Here is a 20,300-nt window from a genome sequence, read left to right on the forward strand (position 1 = left end):
CAACCCCACAAATGAACTTTTGCCTATACACTACTGTGTGTCTTAACTCTTAAGCTAGAGTTGTATTCCATATTGGATTTTGGCTCCAGAGAACTCTGAATTACTTTTTTCAAAGCAATACAGCTTTAAGAGGAGCAATGGGAAAGAGCATGTACTTGCTTACAGACTGAACTTGAAGTGCAATCAAAATATTACTGGGGAAGAGTTACACATACATTACTCATCCAGGAGTGTTACTTGTAGAATCTTGTACTTAAATGTTTTGAGTTGAAGTTGAGTGGCCATCTCCTTCTAGATACTGTGGCACTCATATCTTGGGGGCTATTCACAGAACGTGTATTTATCTTAGTGCAGCTGTTCACTCTAGACATTTTCTAGAGCTGCAGAGAACCAGAGCTTGTTCACAGGTGATTTGGAGAATGTGAATATTTCTCTGATTTGACCTGTAGCAGAGCTCCTTTCCTTTCTGAAAAAAGCCTGAAAAGACTGGCCAGCCAGACTTTGGCTTCTTTGAATGTACCTGTGGGACACCAGAGGATTAAAAACCACAATGTGCTGAAATGTTGTCTTAGATTGAAAATGAATGTCTTGGAAACAGTTTGCCTATAAGCATTGATTTTTATTTTAACAGTCTACTGTATTAAAACTAATAACATAGTCTTTTTCTAATGTTCTGGTTTTGATTGCATCTTTTTTTACCCCTTTCCCTTTCAAGCATGGAGCATGTGTGAATGCAATGGATCTGTGGCAATTCACCCCTCTGCATGAAGCAGCTTCTAAGAACAGGGTGGAAGTATGTTCTCTTTTGTTAAGTTATGGTGCTGACCCAACACTGTTGAACTGTCACAACAAAAGCACCATTGATTTGGCTCCAACACCCCAATTAAAAGAACGATTAGCATGTGAGTATGAAATGGGATCAGTTCTACAGTTACAGCTTCTAATGTGTAATTAGGTTCCCTAGACAGTGATCTGGCAGAAACCAGATTTGGAAAATGCTTACACTTTAAAAGTAATTGTGCAGTATTGTGCAGTACATGTTACTGTTTATAATTTGAAATTGCTAGATTTTCTGAATGTAAGCATTTGAAATTATTTTGCTGTCAGGTTTATAGTCAAGTGGTTGTGATGGGTTTTGTAGCTTTTCCCCAAATACATGCTTTCCCTCATGACCTTGCCAATACACTTTCATTTCCCATACTTGTTCCTGTCATTGCATCAAGATTTTTGAAGTAATAATTTGTATTCCACAGCTGTTTGAAGAAAAGAAAAAATAACTGTTTAGAATGCTGAATATATTTGAATGTGCCACAGTCACTGAAAGTTTAAAGAAATTGATGAAGAGCATTGATTTGTGTCCAGCAAACTTAAAGAGTTGAAAAGAGTGACCTCAGATTCTGTCCTTGAGTGGTCAAACAGTAACTTTCTGGGATATTTACAAAAACTGTCAGTAAATACTACACTAGGCTTCATGCTAGCATCTAGAAATGGTTTTCCAAAAATAGAGATTCATACTTGAGTTGGTACATATGTGAACAGTAGAACCTACAAAGTGGTGAGTGAAATAGATCTTGTGCAGTCAGTTTGGATGTCTCTGGCTTTGGTTTGGAAACAAAGCAAAACTTGTGTAGTGTTTTGACTTGACCTAACAAGTTCTGTCAAGTGATGTAAAAGTTTGAGTCAGACTTGGAAATGTGTGCTCCGTGGTCTGCTGAATAAAACAGATATTTTTTTCTAACTGAAAGAAGCAATTCTCTTGATCCTTCTTGAGCCAAGGAGTGTAACCCTCTGCTATGTATTTCTTTGTTTTCAAAGATGAATTCAAAGGTCACTCACTGCTACAGGCTGCAAGAGAATCAGATGTAGCTCGTATAAAGAAACATCTTTCTTTGGAAACAGTGAACTTCAAGCATCCTCAGACACATGAGACAGCATTGGTAATATCTCAGGATTTATAATGATTTTGCATATATTGTGGCTAACCTAAGCATACTAGGTAATAGTTTAGCAATAAAAATTGCAGTGTCAAAATGGTGCAATTCAGACCAACCTAGAATATCCAGTGTCTAGTTAAGCAAATAACACTGATTAATATTTTGTTCTTAATGTTAAGACTAACATAAATGGCCTGTTTAGATTATCTAAATGACTAGGTTTTGTAGAATAGTCTCATTTTAAACAACAGCGAGCTATGTATGTTAGCTTTGTTTTGATGGTTTCCAGTAGTTATTAGAAAGGGGAGTTCTTAGAGATACCAGAGTAAATACAAAAGCCCATGTGGAATCTTCCAAATGAATAAGCTTCTACGTGTTTTGGGGTTTTTCTTCTGTTGTCTTTGTATGCCACCAGCTCTTAACTGCCAGCTGATCGGCATCTAGTAAAACCTGGATATTGCTAGCTAGTTGTTAATTGTAAACTTTTTAATGTTCACAGCACTGTGCTGCTGCATCTCCATATCCTAAGAGGAAACAAGTATGTGAATTGCTGCTGAGGAAAGGAGCCAATATCAATGAAAAAACAAAAGAGTGAGTGGTTACAAATGGATACTCCTAAGTGTTTGTTTAGAAGATTTTGCAAAATACATTTTGAATTACTCCTCTTTTTTTTTTTTTAGCTTCTTGACTCCTCTGCATGTGGCATCAGAAAAGGCTCATAATGATGTTGTTGAAGTAGTTGTGAAACATGAAGCTAAGGTATGAGTATCATACTTTTGTTAACATTCACGTACAGGTTTTCATACCATGAGAATGGACAGCTGAGTAGACAGGCTTTTCTATAAGAGTTAGTTTTGGAAGGTTCTAGATTTATAGACTTCAGCTATGGGCCATCAGTCCATCAGTACAGCTCTATACATTATAGAATCATCATTGTTTTGGTCCTATTTTTAGGAAATGCAGATGTAGTTCTCTCTGTGAACAGAAGACTTTCAGAGTGTCTTGTTTAGTGCTTCATTGTCCAGCAGGAATAATTAAATATATAAGGAAAAGAGCAGGGGGTGTATATGTACAGCAAGAAGCTAAACTGAACTGTGTGACAGGTAGACTACATGATGTTGCAGTAAAAAATTACAGTGAAGGCAAAATGTAATGTCATAACACGGTGATTAGTTCAAACTTCCACAAAAAGAAAACGTGGAAAGGAGAGACTCTGTAGTGCTTGAATCCTCCAAGACTGGGAGTTGAATTTCTCTTGTGGAAATTTGATTATAGCCTGGCTGCTGTGAAGTTTCCAAAACCCAGAGGAAGAGTAGAGAATAAAAGTAAGGTTTGTGTGCAGAGTTTTAAGTTGTTGAATACACTTTGACTGACCCAACACATAGGAAGTCCTCAGTCTGAAAAACCACTGAAGATTTGTACTGCCAGGAGCAAAATAATAGTTTACTCGTGTTTGTGGTAAAAATGCACTGGATTATATGCATGCCTCTAAAAGGGGGCTACTTTATGAACTGTTTTTGTTTTAATTTTACCATTTGAAATGTCATCACCTTTGGAAATACACTAAATATGTTCTTTCTATTGAAGTAAGAATACTATTTGTGAAATGTTCCCAGTCAGCAATGAAAACATCTTTAATACTAACTTGATGGTGGTATTTCTTGTCTGTGTTATTTTCAGGTTAATGCATTAGATAATCTTGGCCAGACCTCTCTTCATAGAGCAGCACATTGTGGTCATCTTCAGACATGCAGGTTGCTGCTGAGCTCTGGATGTGATCCTTCCATCGTGTCTCTGCAGGGCTTTACAGCCTTACAAATGGGGACTGAAAGTGTGCAACAGCTACTACAAGGTATGCTGAGTTATTCAAGATCCACTGTGGTGCTTCATTTTACTTGCTGTTTCAAGTGCTGTCAATAGTGAAGACTAGTCAACCAAAAAAAAAGTTCTACAAAAGACAGTACTAGGTGGTGTTTTACTCCCTAGTTAATAATATCATTTACTGTCTAGATCATCAGCAATGAAGATTTTGGGCTATAGGTACCTGGAACAACTTTATAAAAATCCTGACATAGGGTGGGGGGAATATTGAAAGTAGAAAATGGGTTTTAAAACAAAAAATGTCTGCTTTGCATTTATGAGTTGAAAGGCCATTGTACCATTGAAGGCAACAGTATACATGGATTTTCAAGAGTAAGTTTTGGACATTATATACATACATAAACTTGATATAGTCCAATTCTTAAACTGAAATAAGAATGCTTAGTTGGTTCCACAATACTCCAAAACATACAGGAAGCACATTGCTGAAGTCAACTTCACAAACACTATTAGCTCTGGCAGCTATAGTTGTAGATAGTAAACAGAGACAAAACTTGTTGGTAATTGGTTAACTTTATTTCAAGGTTTTTCCTTAAATAAATTCAAGTTATTTCCTGTCTTAACAAATTTCTTCAACTGCCTACACTTACCTGTCATGCAATCTCATTTATTTTGCAGAAGGTATCCCATTAGGTAATTCGGATGCAGATCGACAGTTGCTGGAGGCTGCAAAGGCTGGAGATGTGGATACTGTCAAGGTAAGGTTAAACCTCTCCTTAAAAATAAGAGGGAATTTGTTATGGTTTAATCCCAGCCAGCAACCAAGCCCCACACAGCTGCTTGCTCACCCCCCTGCAGGATCGGGAGAGAATCAGAAGGGTAAAAGCTGGAAAACTCAGGGGTTGAGATAAAAGCTGTTTAATAGAAAAAGCAAAAGCCACACACGCAGGCAAATCAAACCAAGGAATTAATTCATGGCTTCCCATGGGCAGGCTGGTTGGTGTTCAGCCATCCCCAGGAGAGCAGAGCCCCATCTCAGCTAACGGTGTCTTGGGAAGACAAACTCCATCACTAGAAATGTTCCCCCCTTCCTCCTTGTTCCCCCCCTTTATGTACTGAGCATGATGCCATCTGCTCTGGAATATCCCTTTGGTCAGTTGGGGTCACCTGTCCTGGTTGTGTCTCCCCGCAGCCTCCCGTGCCCCCCCCAGCCTCCTGACCAGTGTGGCAGCACTAAAAGGCCCTGGCCCTGTGTAAGCCCTGCTCAGCAATGACAACACATCTCTGTATTATCAGCCCTGTGTGCAGCACAAATCCAAAACACAGCCCCATACCAGCCACTGTGAAGAAAATTAACTCCGCCGCAGCCAATCTAGCACAGAATTATATCTCAATGTATAATTTCTCAAAGCAAACAGTTGAACAGCCCTTCACTGACTGCTTTAGAGTTGTGATCTGTCCTAAAACCTGTGTATTACACAATTACTACAGATTACAAAATACAATGTTCATCACCTCCAGATGTTTGCCTTATATAAAAAGCATAAATAAATTACAGGTGTGGATTTGGGAGCAGGTGGAATTACTTTCTTAGGACACAATCTGTGAAATCTGTAAAAATGAAATAATTTGTTTTATTGAAAATTGTTATGCAAAACTAAATGTGTTAATGTGTTGTTGTTAACAACAGTCTGTGACTAAATTAGAGGTGTCAGCACTAAATGTAGTGACATATGTTTTGTTTGGGGAAATTCACAGAAGCTGTGTACAGTTCAGAGTGTGAACTGCAGAGATATTGAAGGACGTCAGTCTACACCACTTCATTTTGCAGCTGGATATAACAGAGTATCTGTTGTGGAGTATCTTCTTCAGCATGGAGCTGATGTACATGCAAAAGATAAGGGGTAAATGCTCAAATTGTATTTTCTTGGCAATTGTGATTGGTCCTATCTATCAGCTTTTGAATATTGTTAGCTGATAAGCATCCTGTTTTTCTTCAGATATTTTTTTATTTTCACGGAAACTTCTGTTAGAGTGAAGATGTTAAGAATACCCAAAAGCATTTTGCAGTACTTAAGATTCGAGCATCAGGAATTTTTCTGGCCCTGTGCTTTTACTTCTCTTCAGTGCCTCATTGATTAAGTTTTTACTGCAATAGGTATTCCTACTATATTAGACTGGGGGGGGAGGGGGAAGGAAGGTTTTTGTTATGGTTGATTGTCAAAGGTGCATTGTGTTTTAAGGTTATATTGCTTGGTGAAAAAATACCCTATTTTTAAAGAGAATTTTTCTCTTCTTTTAATTGTTTCCAGAGGACTTGTCCCTTTGCATAACGCCTGCTCATATGGTCACTACGAAGTTGCAGAACTGTTGGTTAAACATGGTGCAGTTGTCAATGTAGCTGACTTGTGGAAATTCACTCCCTTGCATGAAGCTGCAGCAAAAGGAAAATATGAGATTTGCAAACTCCTGTTACAGGTATTACATATGCTGGAGGGAGGTTACCTTTTCTTTCTTGTTCACTCTGAAATGTAAATGGACTTCTTTGAGAAATTAGTGTGTGGTTTCTGAATTATTGTAGTTAAATGTTTTCAGTAAAAGGGATACTCTTAGCACCTGTGTTGTCCTTTCTCACACAGTAAATGGAAGGCTCTCTGCAGGATTCCAATATGAGTCAGAATATTTACTCAACAAGGCATTAGATGCCTAAGATGCAGCATGTTTATTTTGCTGACATACTTACCACCTGTCTTTGATGTGCACAGCATGGAGCTGACCCTACAAAGAAAAACAGGGATGGAAATACTCCTCTAGATCTTGTTAAAGATGGTGATACTGATATTCAAGACCTCCTTAGAGGAGATGCAGCTCTCCTAGATGCTGCAAAGAAAGGTTGTTTGGCCCGAGTAAAAAAGCTCTGTTCACCTGACAATGTCAACTGTCGGGACACGCAAGGACGGCATTCAACACCGCTACATTTAGCAGGTCAGTGTTCTAATTAACTAGTTTGATCAGTTACTAATTAATTACTGTGGCTGAACTTTCTATGTCTACACAAGTTTAGAGTGTAGCCTCAAGCTGGAGGATTCAGTACTTTCTCTTTTAAAAAATTAGTATCTTACACATATTAATCTTATGTTGCTTTTCAAACTGTTTAATTATTTTCCTGTTCTGTCTAGCCAGAGAGGATCTTTTATTGTTTATTGACAGGTTTTAAAACCAAATACTCTTAAATAGGGTAACGCTGCCCTCCCTAATAGGTATTACACTGTGGATTGACATTTTAATTTACTTTCAAGTAATTTAAATGAATTACTACTTCTCTACAGCCTGTTGGAGGTGGTGTTTTAATTCTGTTTATTCTGTCTTTCTGCAATTCCAGCTGGTTACAATAATTTGGAGGTTGCAGAGTACCTGTTACAGCATGGAGCAGATGTGAATGCACAGGATAAAGGAGGCTTGATTCCTCTGCATAATGCAGCATCTTATGGGGTAAATATCTGAAACTTTCTGAGACTTTATTAAAAAAAGAAGTGGCACATTTCATTGACAGCATTTTGAGCCAATACTCTGTAGAATGCTTTTGCTATTGAGTTGTAATCTAATCTTATTTTTAAGACAAAATAAATAGTTAGGTCACAGCTTATGTTATAGGTAAAGACTGTTATGAATTTGTAAAATCACAAATGGAGTTTTCTGACCATGAACACCTAGAAAGCCAGCAGGCTGAAACGTGTTCTGTAAAATGCCTTTCCTTACCTGTGACAGTCAGATTTTATCAGGAAGATCTCACTTCCATTTATATGACTGCTGTTGAGACAGCAGTTGTTTTTGTGGTTTTCCTGAATCTTTGTCCTTGAATCAAGTCCTTAACCAAAACAGTTGGAGTACTTTCCAAACTGGAAGTTCAGAATCAGGCATTTTTTTCCTTCAGATCCCTCTGGATTTGGAATTTTGTTTTACTCTGTCCTTTTTTCACAAGGGAACAAATCTTACTCTACTTTTTGCTGGTATGTTTTAGGTGAGGAAGAAAACACCTTGCTTTAATACTTTTTAAAATCATAATGAAATGCATTCTAAGAAAATCCAGAATTACTCTGATTACACAGAAATAGCAGTAATAGTTCTGAATTATTTTAATACACTGTGGTACCTTGGAATTTAACAGGTGTTTTTATTTTTCCAGCATGTTGATGTAGCGGCTTTACTTATAAAGTATAATGCATGTGTGAATGCTACGGACAAATGGGCTTTCACACCTCTTCATGAAGCAGCCCAGAAAGGAAGGACTCAGCTTTGTGCCTTGTTACTGGCACATGGGGCTGATCCTACTCTGAAAAACCAAGAAGGACAAACACCGTTGGACCTGGTCACTGTAAGTGATAGGGCTTCTCTTGGGAAATCTGTACTTATCTATTTGTGACAGCTCATCTAAAAACTGTTCTTTAAAAACACAGTAATACAACCAATTCTGCAAAATTTAAATTACTATTGTTTCTGTGGTATTTTTATGTGCCTGGCAAGGAAAGTCAATAGATCTTTATAAACCTGCTTTAAATAATTTCTTGCTTCAGGCATCTTATTTCAGTATGGAGTGTGGGGAAAAGACCTCAAAACGCTAACAAAATGAATTAATGATTATAATTTGATGCTTTTAATTCCGTGCTTATAGTTTGACTGATACAAAAATTGTGACAATAAAATGTAAGCAGACCTTGTAGCAATATCATTTTAAGAAACTGTTTTCAGCTGTGTTATTTCCAAGTATTATAATGTAATCCAAAACTATATTCAGAATAACTGTTTTGTTTCATAAATTCTGATTTCCAGTAGAAGCTTCTGTTCATTTTTTGTAGCAAATTAATTCTGTTTAACTGTCCCTAAATTTGTTTAGAAATACTGAAGTCTTTACTTTTTACCTTCTTAGAGCTTCTATGTATAAACATTTTACAGTTTCACACATGCTGTTGGCAGAAAAGGCCATTTGTAAGCTGCATTGTAAAATGCATGTTTTCCCAGTATTGTTCTTGAGTGTACTCAAGAAATCTGATATAATGATAGTGCATTCTAGGAAAAAACATTGTGCAAAAGTGTTCCTCTGTTCTAATGAGTTGTTTTCTGCTCCTTAGGCAGACGATGTCAGTGCGTTACTGACAGCAGCAATGCCTCCTTCTGCCTTACCGACTTGCTACAAACCTCAGGTTATAAGTGTGTCTCAGGCTACAGGTTCTGCAGCTGATTCCCTGTCTTCTGTTCCATCCAGTCCATCCAGTCTGTCTGCTGCAAGTAGTCTTGACAACTTGTCTGGTAGTTTTTCTGAACTTCCGTCTGTTGTTGGTACAAACTGTGCAGAGGGAGCTACTGTTCTGGAGAAAAAAGAAGGTGAGGCTTTCTCAGGAGTGAGTGACGTTTCTTAACATATGGTAAAAAGAATACAAAAGTGTGAAATTTCCCATACATTGATACAGGTATTCTGATATATGCAATATTTCAGTTCCTTATGATGCCATTAATTAGGAACAAAAGTCTAAAAGTCTTATACTACAAGATTTTACTGTTTTCCCCTTACAGAGCCTTTAAAATGTTTTTTGCTGAACAGAACTAATATGTGAATTGTGTTTTAAAACAGAAGTCAAATGAAATTTGGCTCCATACCAAGCAGTATTTTACTACAAACTTTATCTAATTTCTAAGAGGTTGTTCTTAGATCAGGTATCTTCAAAGGGTTACTTCTGTGACATTTTAGTTGTCAATATATACTTCTGTTGGAACTTGTATTTCTGGTAGCTGGTTGGCTTGTTCTGTGGAAGCACAAAGACTGCTCTTAGGGAGGTAGAAGAGCAGATTAAGTTGCTACTGGGTAGTGATACAGATATTTAATCCACATCCGCAAAAGACCAGGAATTTCTGTCTCATTTTTGCCACAGACAGGGGGAGATGTGTATGCTTTATTTTATAATATAGATATTAATTCATTGTGAGTTTTTCTTCTTACCCATTTTCAGGTGTAGATTTTAGCATTAATCAGTTTGTGCGGAACCTTGGCCTTGAACATCTAATTGACATATTTGAGAGAGAACAGGTAAGTGGTTATATTTATTTCCAGATACTCAGGGCTAGAAAGCAATGGAATAAATAGTGCCTGGTTAGTATAATGTAATAAGACAGATTTTAAATGAGTGACTGTCAAAACAAGTAGAATAAAAAAAAGGACTGTAACTGGATTTTTTAATTGATATATAAAATAAATGTGTGTTAAAATATATGTATATAAAAACAGATGGGGGCAGTAATGTTCATATCAGTTTAACAGTTGTAGCAGTGTTTCAGCAGTATAAAAGGTAGAGTAAATAAGTAATCTGTGTTAATTAGTAATTTCAGTTCTTGTTTGTGTTCATTTAAATATATCTAGAAGAGTATTTCTCAATTAGAAACATGGTCCCTGCAAACAATGCAAGTTACAAATTGTAGTTTGTAGCATGTCAATTTAGGACAAAAAGTTTGAAGAAAGCAGTTGAGTGAAAGTAAAATATGAAACCTCTAATGTTCCTGTTCTTTTCACACTTGCTTTTTCTCACAACTGTTGTGAGGTATATTTTCACTGTCATTGGCAGTTGTTCTAGTACAAAAAACCTGGTCTTGCTTTCATTATAGATAACATTGGACATATTGGTTGAAATGGGACACAAAGAATTGAAGGAAATTGGCATTAATGCTTATGGCCATAGGCATAAAATCATCAAAGGAGTTGAAAGACTTATTTCTGGACAACAAGGTATATGCTCATTTTAAATTATCACATAATACTGCCTTTACATAATCAATTTGTATAAATTATTTATGTTATTCCAAATTGTATCTCATTAAAAAGAATTGGTAATAAAACCTGATCTAGAAAATGGCACTTCAAATGTTAAGAATGTCTTCTGACTTGAAACTTGAGTACTTTTATTTATGCTGTGAATTACTGTGAATCTTACCTTTCAGTTCTCTGATTTATATTTTTTCTCTGTGGTCACTGTTTAGTGTTTACTTAGGTGAAGTGTCAATCTAGTGCAAAATGCTCATAAGCTCCTTGAGGTAGGGAGTGTTTATCTTCATCAAAGCACTCTGAAGAGCAGAGCACATTCTGTTGGTGAGTTCAGGCCTGTTATGTACCAATGGGTTCTGCCACAGAATGCTGTCTTTGCTCACTCAGAAAGCCAGTTGAAATTCTTACACTTTTCTTTAAAAATAGAGTTGGCATGCTTTCAGTGAACCAAAATTAACATAACAGCTTTGTTCAACAGCTTTAGCTTACATTAAAATTACTGCTAAAGCCTCTTTATTTGTGTAGGACTGTTGATACCAGCACAGTCCTGGGAGTCCTGAATTCATCATAATTCAGTATGCTTCATTTAAGAAGTTTCCTTTAAACATTCAGTATCTTTTAGGCTTTCAATACCAGGCTCAAGCCTTTTGGGTTGACAGACTTAGTTCTTTTGTCAGTTCTTTCTGCATGACCATGGAAAAAGTACTCCTATTGAATTAGTGCTTCAAGTTGCTTTTCCTGTTTCATGATGCCCTTGCCATCAGTAGTTGTGGACTCTGTACAGGAACTGGTTGCTTGCTGTGTCGCTGCCTAGAGTTGAAATGAACTCTGAAGTAAACAAGTGCTTACAAGTAGTTCCCCTGTTGTGGGCATTAGTGTACTAAGCACAGACAAATGGGTTAGTGCATCTGAAATGATGATTCTTGCTGAGAGAAGGATTGATCAGTGTCCACAGATCAGAGAAATTATTGCAGTTTCTGACACTGTTGCTGTGTTTTATTACATTAACAGGACTTAACCCATACCTGACTCTAAATACTTCTGGTAGTGGGACTATTCTCATAGACCTTTCCACCGAAGACAAGGAATTTCAGTCAGTAGAAGAAGAGGTATATGCCATTCTTTGTAGTCTCTAAGTATTTTTGCTATTGCTACTAAAGAAGTAGGTAAAGAAGTATTGCTAGATAATTTAACAGTGCAGTAAACATCACTAAGCTTACGAAAGCTTGCATAAGGATACCTCAGATTCCTGACTTTGACTGCATTACTTATAATCTGTGTTCGTGATGTCTGTAACTCTTTTCTTACGTATATTATTATTGCTTGTACTATTTTTAAAACCTCTACTATATATCAAATCTCTTCAATGTAATATAAATTCTGTGCTACCAATGGATTGCATGTCTGTCATACACAGTTTGAAAGCAAATGATTTAAGAGTTGTAATCACACTAGGCAAAATTCTGAAGAAACATAATTGTAAAGAGATTAGTGACAGTCTTTGAAAACTAGACCATGGACCAGTCAAAATACATTGGTTTTTTTTTAAAAAATCATTAAACAAAAAATCATGTGCATCCAGAAAATCTGGCGTTACTTAACATACAGTCATTGCCTAAAAGTTTCTCTTATGGTTTTTTAATTGTTTTAATATGTAATTAGTTCTTTTCATTATTTGACTTGTGTAAAAGAGATGTGTGTTGAATGTGTTCTCAAAGAATGTAATCCTCCTTAAATTCTCAATCTTCAGATGCAGAGTACTGTCCGAGAGCACAGAGATGGAGGACATGCTGGTGGAGTCTTCAATAGATACAACATCTTAAAGGTGGCTGTTGTTTTTTTATGGCTAGTGGTTTTACACCTTTGGAGTTTTGTCTAAAACTAAAATATCCATAAAATGTTCTACACTTGTTTGAGTTCTGTAATGTGACAAGATGTGCCATTCTGTGACATTCACAGGATAAAGATCATCTTCCAGGGAAATTCAAAGACTAATTTTATATGGAAAAGCTACTTACGGGTTAATGGGAAGAAATTTTATGAGAAAGTGGCATAGAGGGATCTCACAGAAAACTGCAGAATTTTTGAAGAAAAAGGCAGAAGATTTTATAGGAAACAGAAGAGGATTTCTTTTGAGGGAGAATGGCAGGAAAAAAACCACAAGAAGTGAAAGCAAAACTTTTGAGCTCTTATTTTGGCTTGATTTAGCGTCAGACGAGCGTAAAAAACCAGCCAGTAGACAAGTTTAAATAATCTAATGAAATTTTGGTTTGTATTTATGTATTTTTCCCTCTGAAGTAATGGTAATTTTTGTTAATATCGTAAAGATTTTGATTTGCAAGTTACAGTTTTCCCAGTGGAATTGCTGTGCTATTCCTACATAACCTACATGCACAAGACTTTGCAATGCGCAGCATACCTCTGCAGGGGCTTTGCAATTTACTTTCTTTTAGAAGTGTAAGTCTTCATGGAAGGCATTTCTTAATTAACTGATTGGTCTCTTTACTAGTGATTTGGCATCAAGAAGAATTCTAACTCAGCCTGCTAAATTTAAATTAGAGAGTATTTCATTTAAGGATTATTAAGAAGGAGCTGTGTAAAATTGACTTATTCTTAAGCATATAGTTATTATTTACTTGTCATACTACAACAATCAGCTTGTGCAGGATAAGCCAATTTGTGTTTCATTGAGTCCCAAGGAAAGTATTCTTGTTTAAGTGGCAGTGTAAATGTACTATAGTATAGTGGCTATAGGATATACATCTATCCAGTAAAGTGAGCAGAATTTTTCGGTTTCTTTTTGACCATTTCAGATTCAGAAAGTATGCAACAAAAAACTATGGGAAAGATACACTCACAGGAGGAAAGAGGTCTCTGAAGAGAATCATAACCATGCTAATGAAAGGATGCTGTTTCATGGTGAGATGTTGAAATGCACTTTATGAATTTATTTCATCAGCAGCACTCTTTATGGAAGGGTTTCTACTGTCTCAAACAAAGTAAATTTCCTCAGTGGAAGTAGGTTCTAGGTTTTACATGAGTTTTTATGAACAAGTGTTTGTGTATTTCACAAGGAATGATACAATGTACTGTATCATTCTTCTGAAATTTGCATCTCTTTGTCTCTCCCCGAAGGAGACCAAGATGTAAGTGAAAACATTTAAGAAACTATTCCTTGAGTCTCTTTTATCAGCTGTATGACCAAAGTGATTAAATATCAAACTTCATTCTGTTGTAAGTTGTTTTGAGGTGGGATTTTTTTTGTTTGTTTTCTTGGGTTTATCCAGAAAAGATAACTTACCATTAGCAAGTGAAAGCCCATTGGAGGCTCTTCCATGCACAAATACAGAGTTTATCCTGATGAGCAAAGTTCACAATACATCTTCATAAGGAAGGCTACATAGTTCCCAACACAGTCGGAACGAATTATTGAATTGTGATGCATACAAAAATCTGTGTACAGTATTGTCAATATTTTACTTCCTTTCTCTTAGGCTCCCCATTTGTGAATGCAATCATTCACAAGGGCTTTGATGAGAGACATGCCTATATAGGTGGCATGTTTGGAGCTGGGATTTACTTTGCTGAAAATTCTTCCAAAAGCAATCAATATGTGTATGGAATTGGAGGTGGCACTGGATGTCCAATTCACAAAGATAGATCTTGTTATGTTTGCCACAGGTAAGTACCTCAAAAGAATCTGATTCTGCTTTTGATAGTCCTAGACTGTCAATGCAGCAGTCGCTCTGAAGAAAGATTTGCTTGGTAACCAGACCTTCTTAATACTCTCTGTATCCTGGGCCTAACAGAAAATTACAGGAAACTTTGACCTTTAAGTCCTAAAGAATCTTCAACCATCTTCAGTGCATTGAACCATATATTTGCCCTTAATACAAAAATCAGACTTACAGAACCAGAGAGTGAAGAGGATCTGCTAGATGCTTATGTGAAAGATGCAGCAATATGAGAGTTTAGTTTGTTGCCTGTTACAGAGAAAGGAGAAATTCAGAGATATTCAGATGCAGTGTTTCTTTGAGACAGATGTACTTTGTAACAGTCAGCCCCACATCACTGCTTTTTCAAACACTGAAATAGAGATGGATTTGGGGATTCTGCCACTAATTAAGTTCTTGAATCCACTTTTCAACATAAACACCTGTTACGTCTTACCAACACCGTCAGTTCAGAATAAACTCATAGGTCATGGAGTCAGTTTTGGTGGTGGCAGTCATTTCAACCAGAAGAATATCTTGTGTTTGTATGCATACTGTTTTGCATTGCTATACAAGGATAAGGTCATCCTTCCAGTATCCTCCTTTGAGTCTCTGCTGCTTTTCATGTTGCTTACTCTTTTCTGGAACTCTCAAATAATGAGAATCATCTTTGAGAGTTAACAGAGGATGTCAGAGCCTTTTCATGTTTTCTAAAGTTTTGAATAAGAAGGGGCTTTTAGTGTTTTCTGCAAAGAGAAAGAAAAACAGAAGTTTGGCAGAGTAAAATGGTACATAACATTAGTCTATAAAAATGCCAGGATTCTATTGTCATTGCAGTAGGTACATATGTACAGAAGTAAGAGCCCTTGTTGAGTCTTGTAATAGTGAAAACATAACAAACTGACAAATGCTGATCTGAGGTACTTTGCATTGACCTGGACTTTGCACTTGGCCTTGATGTTGACTTGGCTGTTGGATACAAATCAAGCATTAGAACACATGTGAATTGTGTTGTCAGGATGATTAATGGAAGGAGGGGATAGAAAACTTTTTCTAAAAAAACCAAAGAAATGAAAATAAATAACAGATAAAGAAAAGGTGGTGGCAGTCTCTGAGCCCATTGTTAAGCATGCTGTTTTCAGTACCTAAGATAAACTTTTTTCCATGTTGCTACCAACCCTTTCCTTGGGCTAAAGAGCTTTCCAAAGTGACTGGAACTTTTGTTCAGCAAAACAACTTGAGAATTTTATGAACCACAAAGATTGACTAAAGTGGCTTCGAGGTTCAAGGTCATAAGCATTGTGTGTTCATGGTCCTTTTTCCCTTTCAACACAGGCAGTTGCTCTTCTGTCGTGTAACATTGGGCAAATCCTTCCTGCAGTTCAGTGCTATGAAAATGGCTCATTCTCCCCCAGGACATCACTCAGTGACTGGGCGGCCCAGTGTAAATGGATTGGCATTGGCAGAATATGTCATTTACAGAGGAGAGCAGGTAAAAGCTTTTGGGGTGGTTTTGCAGACTCTCTTTTGTCTTTTTCAAAGGCATGTAATGCACTGGGGTTTTTTTTCCTAGGTTTGAGGTGCTAGGGCTTGCTTTCGTCTTAGAACAAACTCCTGCTGCGGTTGCAGGTGAAGGGATGCATGTTTCCTGAATGATCCAAGATTTTCCCCTTTGATGTTTTGCCCTTTTTTCCTTTGGCATCAGTAATTATTACTGCAACCTTAGGGTATATCCCCGTGTCCCACAGCCATAGGGAGGAAGAGGAGAAAAGATCCAGCAGGCAGGAATTGTGCAGCAAGATTGATCTATTTAATTATTTTACAAACTCTTTTATAGACAAAGGACCAGCCACCCCTTGGGGTGATTGGCTAAAATCCTAAAATATCCATTGTCAAAATATTTTTCTACTATACCAAGACTTTCAAGGTTGCAGGTGTTTGGTTGTTTACATTCCCTGCTACCTCTTCTGTGAGAGAGAAAAGTCTCTCACGGGCTTAGAAAATAGCAAGAAAATCCTTGCTAGCAGCATTTTTGTATCTACAAATAATTTGTTCTCCTCTCTAACAAACATTCTGAACTTATCCAGAGAATGAAATCGTAATAAAAAATGTGTGTGTCACTCTTGCAGGCTTATCCAGAATACTTGATTACTTACCAGATTATGAAACCTGAAGCCACCACTGAAGCTTAAGACAAGTTACTTGCGGGAAACCATCAGACTTTGGATGCGAAGATATCAGTGGCTGCCATCCCAATAATTTACAAGTGTTTGTTGAAAAATTTCCCATTCCCAGGTGGTGTGGTAGCAAATGTGAACAAAATATACCAGTTTTGACTTGATGAAGCTTTAATAATGTACAGTATGTTTTTCTAAAATTTCAGAAATGTCCTCTTTTTCAGCACTTTAACAGATACCATTCCAGGCATAAACTGGGGTTTGGCTGTACTAAATTATAAACAAAAATTAACTTGAAACAATGGTTTTATACAATACTGCATTCAAATCTAGCAGAAATTGTAATGGTCTATACAGGAACTCATTTTACTAATATTGTGTTCTTTAAAACACTGCATTTACACTGAAAACGTTTTCATTTGTAAAACTGTAAATAAGAGCTTTTGTACTAGCCTGGTATTTATTTACATTGCTTTGTAATATAAGTGTTTTAGAACTGCAATCTTGTACAAAATGTTCTTCCCAGATATTAGTTTGTTCATCTGTGTTTTCTCATGCAAGTTAGATTTGAAAAGTCAATTTTTTTCAGGTTTTATCACTTAATTGTGAGGGAGAAAGCAAATTTTATCTGAAGAAGTGTAGAAGTATCCAACTTTAGATTGAATACACAAATTTTTCTTCTGTATTTTTATTTATGAAATACACATTCCTGAGAATGATGGGCTATGAAAATAGAATGTTCCATACAAATACTAAAGTGGTTTTCCGCCTACTGCCTAGAGTTGCATATTTTATTTCTGTAAAATGTCTTTTGAAGTTTTTTATTTAACTATAGGTATAGTTAACCTGTATCCTCACTTCAGGGCTAGTAGACCTTGCAAGTTACAGTTTTAGTAAATTATTTTCTTTGAATGTAGATGGAAAATTAACCTCAAGAAGTTCTTTCTTGAGTTTCTCTTGCTTACATTTAAGCCAGGAAGTTAAATAGTTTATTCCTAATAGGAGGGCAAACAACTTGGCCTTTTTTTGTATGCTTATTTTGGTAGATTAGTCTACCTGTTGGTGCCCTCAGAGTATGAGCATTGCAAGGTGGAAATGTTAAAAGCCATCCTGTCATCTCCTGTGTCTCTTCCATGTTAACATGCAAGCTGTGGTTGAAGCAGGTGTGTAGGAGTGTGTTTTGTCTGCTTTCAGCTGAGTGGAACTGGTTGGGCTGCACAGTTCTGCTCCCAGCTCAGCCAGCTGGGAGGGGAGGAGCAGCTCTGCCACAGCAGCAGCTGCCTTTGGTAGCCCTGGTGAGGCCCCTTCGACAGAGGAGGAGTGCAAAAGGTACAGCCCCTGTCCAGGTCTCACTCAGGGTTCCTGACTGCACCCATCCTTTCAGCCAGCGCTGTCATAGCTCTCGTGTGTATTCTGCTTTTCTTCCATCTGCAGTTTTTACCTACATATTTCAAAAATATGTAAATACAAATTATAATTTACTTGGGGTTAAAGTGGGTAGGAGTATATTTTAGTTGTTTAATATTTCTACATGCAGAACACTGTCCCAGAAGACAATTTGTTTGCAGGGCATGTTATCTTACCATGATTTTAAATGTAGTACTGGTCAAGATAATGAAATCCTCTTGCTGATGTGGTGGTTATGTGATTATGCTCTATGTAAAAATGTACTGAACCTTACCCAGTTATGTGAGGAAACTGAATAATAAGATTGCAGAATTCTTGCAGAAAGTAATATTGGCTATGAATAAAAAAGGCTTTGATTTTTAGGTACTTTCTCCCAGCATGTTGCCTGTTCCTTAGGTATAGTAATGCTGGAATTTGTGTTCATGCAAAATCTGTTAATTATGTTTAAAACTTTTTTGTTATTGCTAAAATGCTTCATTCTATATGAATGATCACCTAATGTCTTGTAAAATACTGTGGTATGATAGCATTTTAAGTGGTACCACAATGTTGGTTTTGTCTGTTTGGGGATTTTTGGAGCTGTTTTTTTGCATGACATACCTTGCACTCTGAAGATGGAAGCTGTAATGATTTGATAATACTGACTGTTGAGGTGAACCTTTAATCCCTTGTGCAATTAGTTCTGCTTTACCCATCTTGAAGTGTCTTTACATGTACTGTATGACATTCCATATCCATTTAACACTAAATAAATTTAATTCACTGGTTTTCTGGTAGCATGGGAGTAATTACAGTTGTAGTATGTTAACCCATTGTTTTAAATGTAAGCATGCACAGTGCTGTAACTGCATCACTGGAGGCAAAATTAATTGCATTACACAGAAGAGCTTTTAATGTGGGTGAAAACCTGTAAATGCTGTGGAAACTTGTAGTTTGGTATATGGCTAACTAACAACTATAGCTAGGAGTGAAAATGTGTTAGTAATAAACCCAGAAGTAAGCTTCAATTTGTGCACTTAGAACTCCATTATATGGTCCGGAACTGAGACAGAAAACTTGCTTGCATTGGTTCTGTAAAATGAAAAGTAACCTAAAGAGTCTGACCTTTCAGATAACTGCATTGGTGTGATACAGGAGCAACACCAGAAGGAACTGTTTAGATCACTGGTAGTGTTGCAATAAGTAAGTAATTTTATTTCACTAGGACCATTTATGTGGTGGTAGGTTTCCAAAACCAGGTTTGTATAGAAGACTTAGACATGAGCACTAGAGGGCAGGAAAGCAAATGTTTGGTAAGATCAGTGGTAGTGAAAATCTTTAAAGGGTCTTGGGAACACAACTGATAAAATTGCTCCTGAAAATTCCCCCTATCTAGGCTGTAAAAAATTAACTTTCCATTCTGCATTAGATTGGTTTTTGCTTAATTAAATAACTAGTACGAAAACAAGTGGTACAACTAAGCAAATTGAAAATATTAGGATCTTTGCTAAAAATACTTACTCATAAGTTAGACTTTAGTTCTTAGGAATCAAAAACCAATTCATCCACACTCTTCTATCATATATAATTGAAAAAGTTAGGATTATCCATACAGTGCATGTTCAAGAGGTATGTTGGCACTCCTTTTGAATGCAAATGACTGTGTATAAAGGAGTTGCCGCTGTCTTTTCTACCCTGGACTTGCTCATTAGCCGTGTGTGTGTATATCTATGACTACACACACACTTGATCACTCTCTGAAAAATAAATTTTAGAAGTGTCTTTTCCAGGAGAACATCATTGCCAGTGAGGGTGCTGCAGCCTAGGAGCCATTTCCCCTTCTTTGGCCCATCTCCTGAACTTAGTAAGTACAATGGATTTTCTCTTTCGCTGGAAACAGCTCCATGGGTGGCTTTCCTTCTGTATTCCAGTTAAACAAAAATGGTACAGAGGCTCAATTGGTGTTGATTTGAAGCAGCCAAGGCTGCTTTCTTGCCTTCGGTGACCTGGCAGTGAGACTGACTGAGGTCTGCCCCTCTGTGGTTCTTGGAGCTTTGCTTAAGTTGCAGTAGGAGGTCGAGGTGCTGCCAGCAAGGGAAGTGCTACAGTCAAGGGCATAAGGGGAGGTGTGTCCCTCCTGCCCCTGTGGGGCAAGCATAAGCAATCGTGCTTCTGAGAGTATTGAGGGGTTTCTTCCCTCTCCTGTGGCTCACTAGATCAGAAAAAGCTACAGGCAGCCAGAACAGTACACAAAATAAAAAGAAAAAGCATGTAGATTACTGGTTTGAAGGTAGTAAGTTCTGCTCTAAAAAGGGCAAGGTTGGCAACTGAGAGAAGACAGACAGGAGGGAGAGAATAGAAGAAGTAATAACCTGCAAAAAAAGGCAAATTCTACAAGCAGCGAAAAGGCATCGTAGGAATAACAAATGTAATTGTTAGGAATAGCCAAGATAATCAT

At 37.1% G+C, this 20,300-nt stretch overlaps 1 protein-coding gene across 1 annotated transcript in view; it reads left to right on the forward strand.

Annotated features, from left to right (window-relative positions):
* The window catches only part of TNKS2 (tankyrase 2), a 29,315-nt gene extending 10,685 nt beyond the window's left edge, over nt 1–18,630 (forward strand). The window contains exons 8-27 of the mRNA XM_069019662.1: nt 716–902; nt 1,816–1,937; nt 2,434–2,525; nt 2,615–2,693; nt 3,615–3,786; nt 4,434–4,513; nt 5,514–5,659; nt 6,068–6,233; nt 6,521–6,740; nt 7,138–7,247; nt 7,942–8,130; nt 8,885–9,137; nt 9,761–9,837; nt 10,410–10,530; nt 11,578–11,675; nt 12,317–12,391; nt 13,380–13,485; nt 14,061–14,247; nt 15,615–15,771; nt 16,409–18,630. Coding sequence (XP_068875763.1) covers nt 716–902; nt 1,816–1,937; nt 2,434–2,525; nt 2,615–2,693; nt 3,615–3,786; nt 4,434–4,513; nt 5,514–5,659; nt 6,068–6,233; nt 6,521–6,740; nt 7,138–7,247; nt 7,942–8,130; nt 8,885–9,137; nt 9,761–9,837; nt 10,410–10,530; nt 11,578–11,675; nt 12,317–12,391; nt 13,380–13,485; nt 14,061–14,247; nt 15,615–15,771; nt 16,409–16,471 — 2,700 coding nt within the window. The 3' untranslated portion in view covers nt 16,472–18,630. The remainder of the gene's footprint in view (nt 1–715; nt 903–1,815; nt 1,938–2,433; nt 2,526–2,614; nt 2,694–3,614; nt 3,787–4,433; nt 4,514–5,513; nt 5,660–6,067; nt 6,234–6,520; nt 6,741–7,137; nt 7,248–7,941; nt 8,131–8,884; nt 9,138–9,760; nt 9,838–10,409; nt 10,531–11,577; nt 11,676–12,316; nt 12,392–13,379; nt 13,486–14,060; nt 14,248–15,614; nt 15,772–16,408) is intronic.
* The last annotated feature ends 1,670 nt before the right edge of the window (nt 18,631–20,300 follow it).

Source organism: Aphelocoma coerulescens, chromosome 6 (assembly GCF_041296385.1).
Source record: "Aphelocoma coerulescens isolate FSJ_1873_10779 chromosome 6, UR_Acoe_1.0, whole genome shotgun sequence".
NCBI classification, from domain to species: domain Eukaryota; kingdom Metazoa; phylum Chordata; class Aves; order Passeriformes; family Corvidae; genus Aphelocoma; species Aphelocoma coerulescens.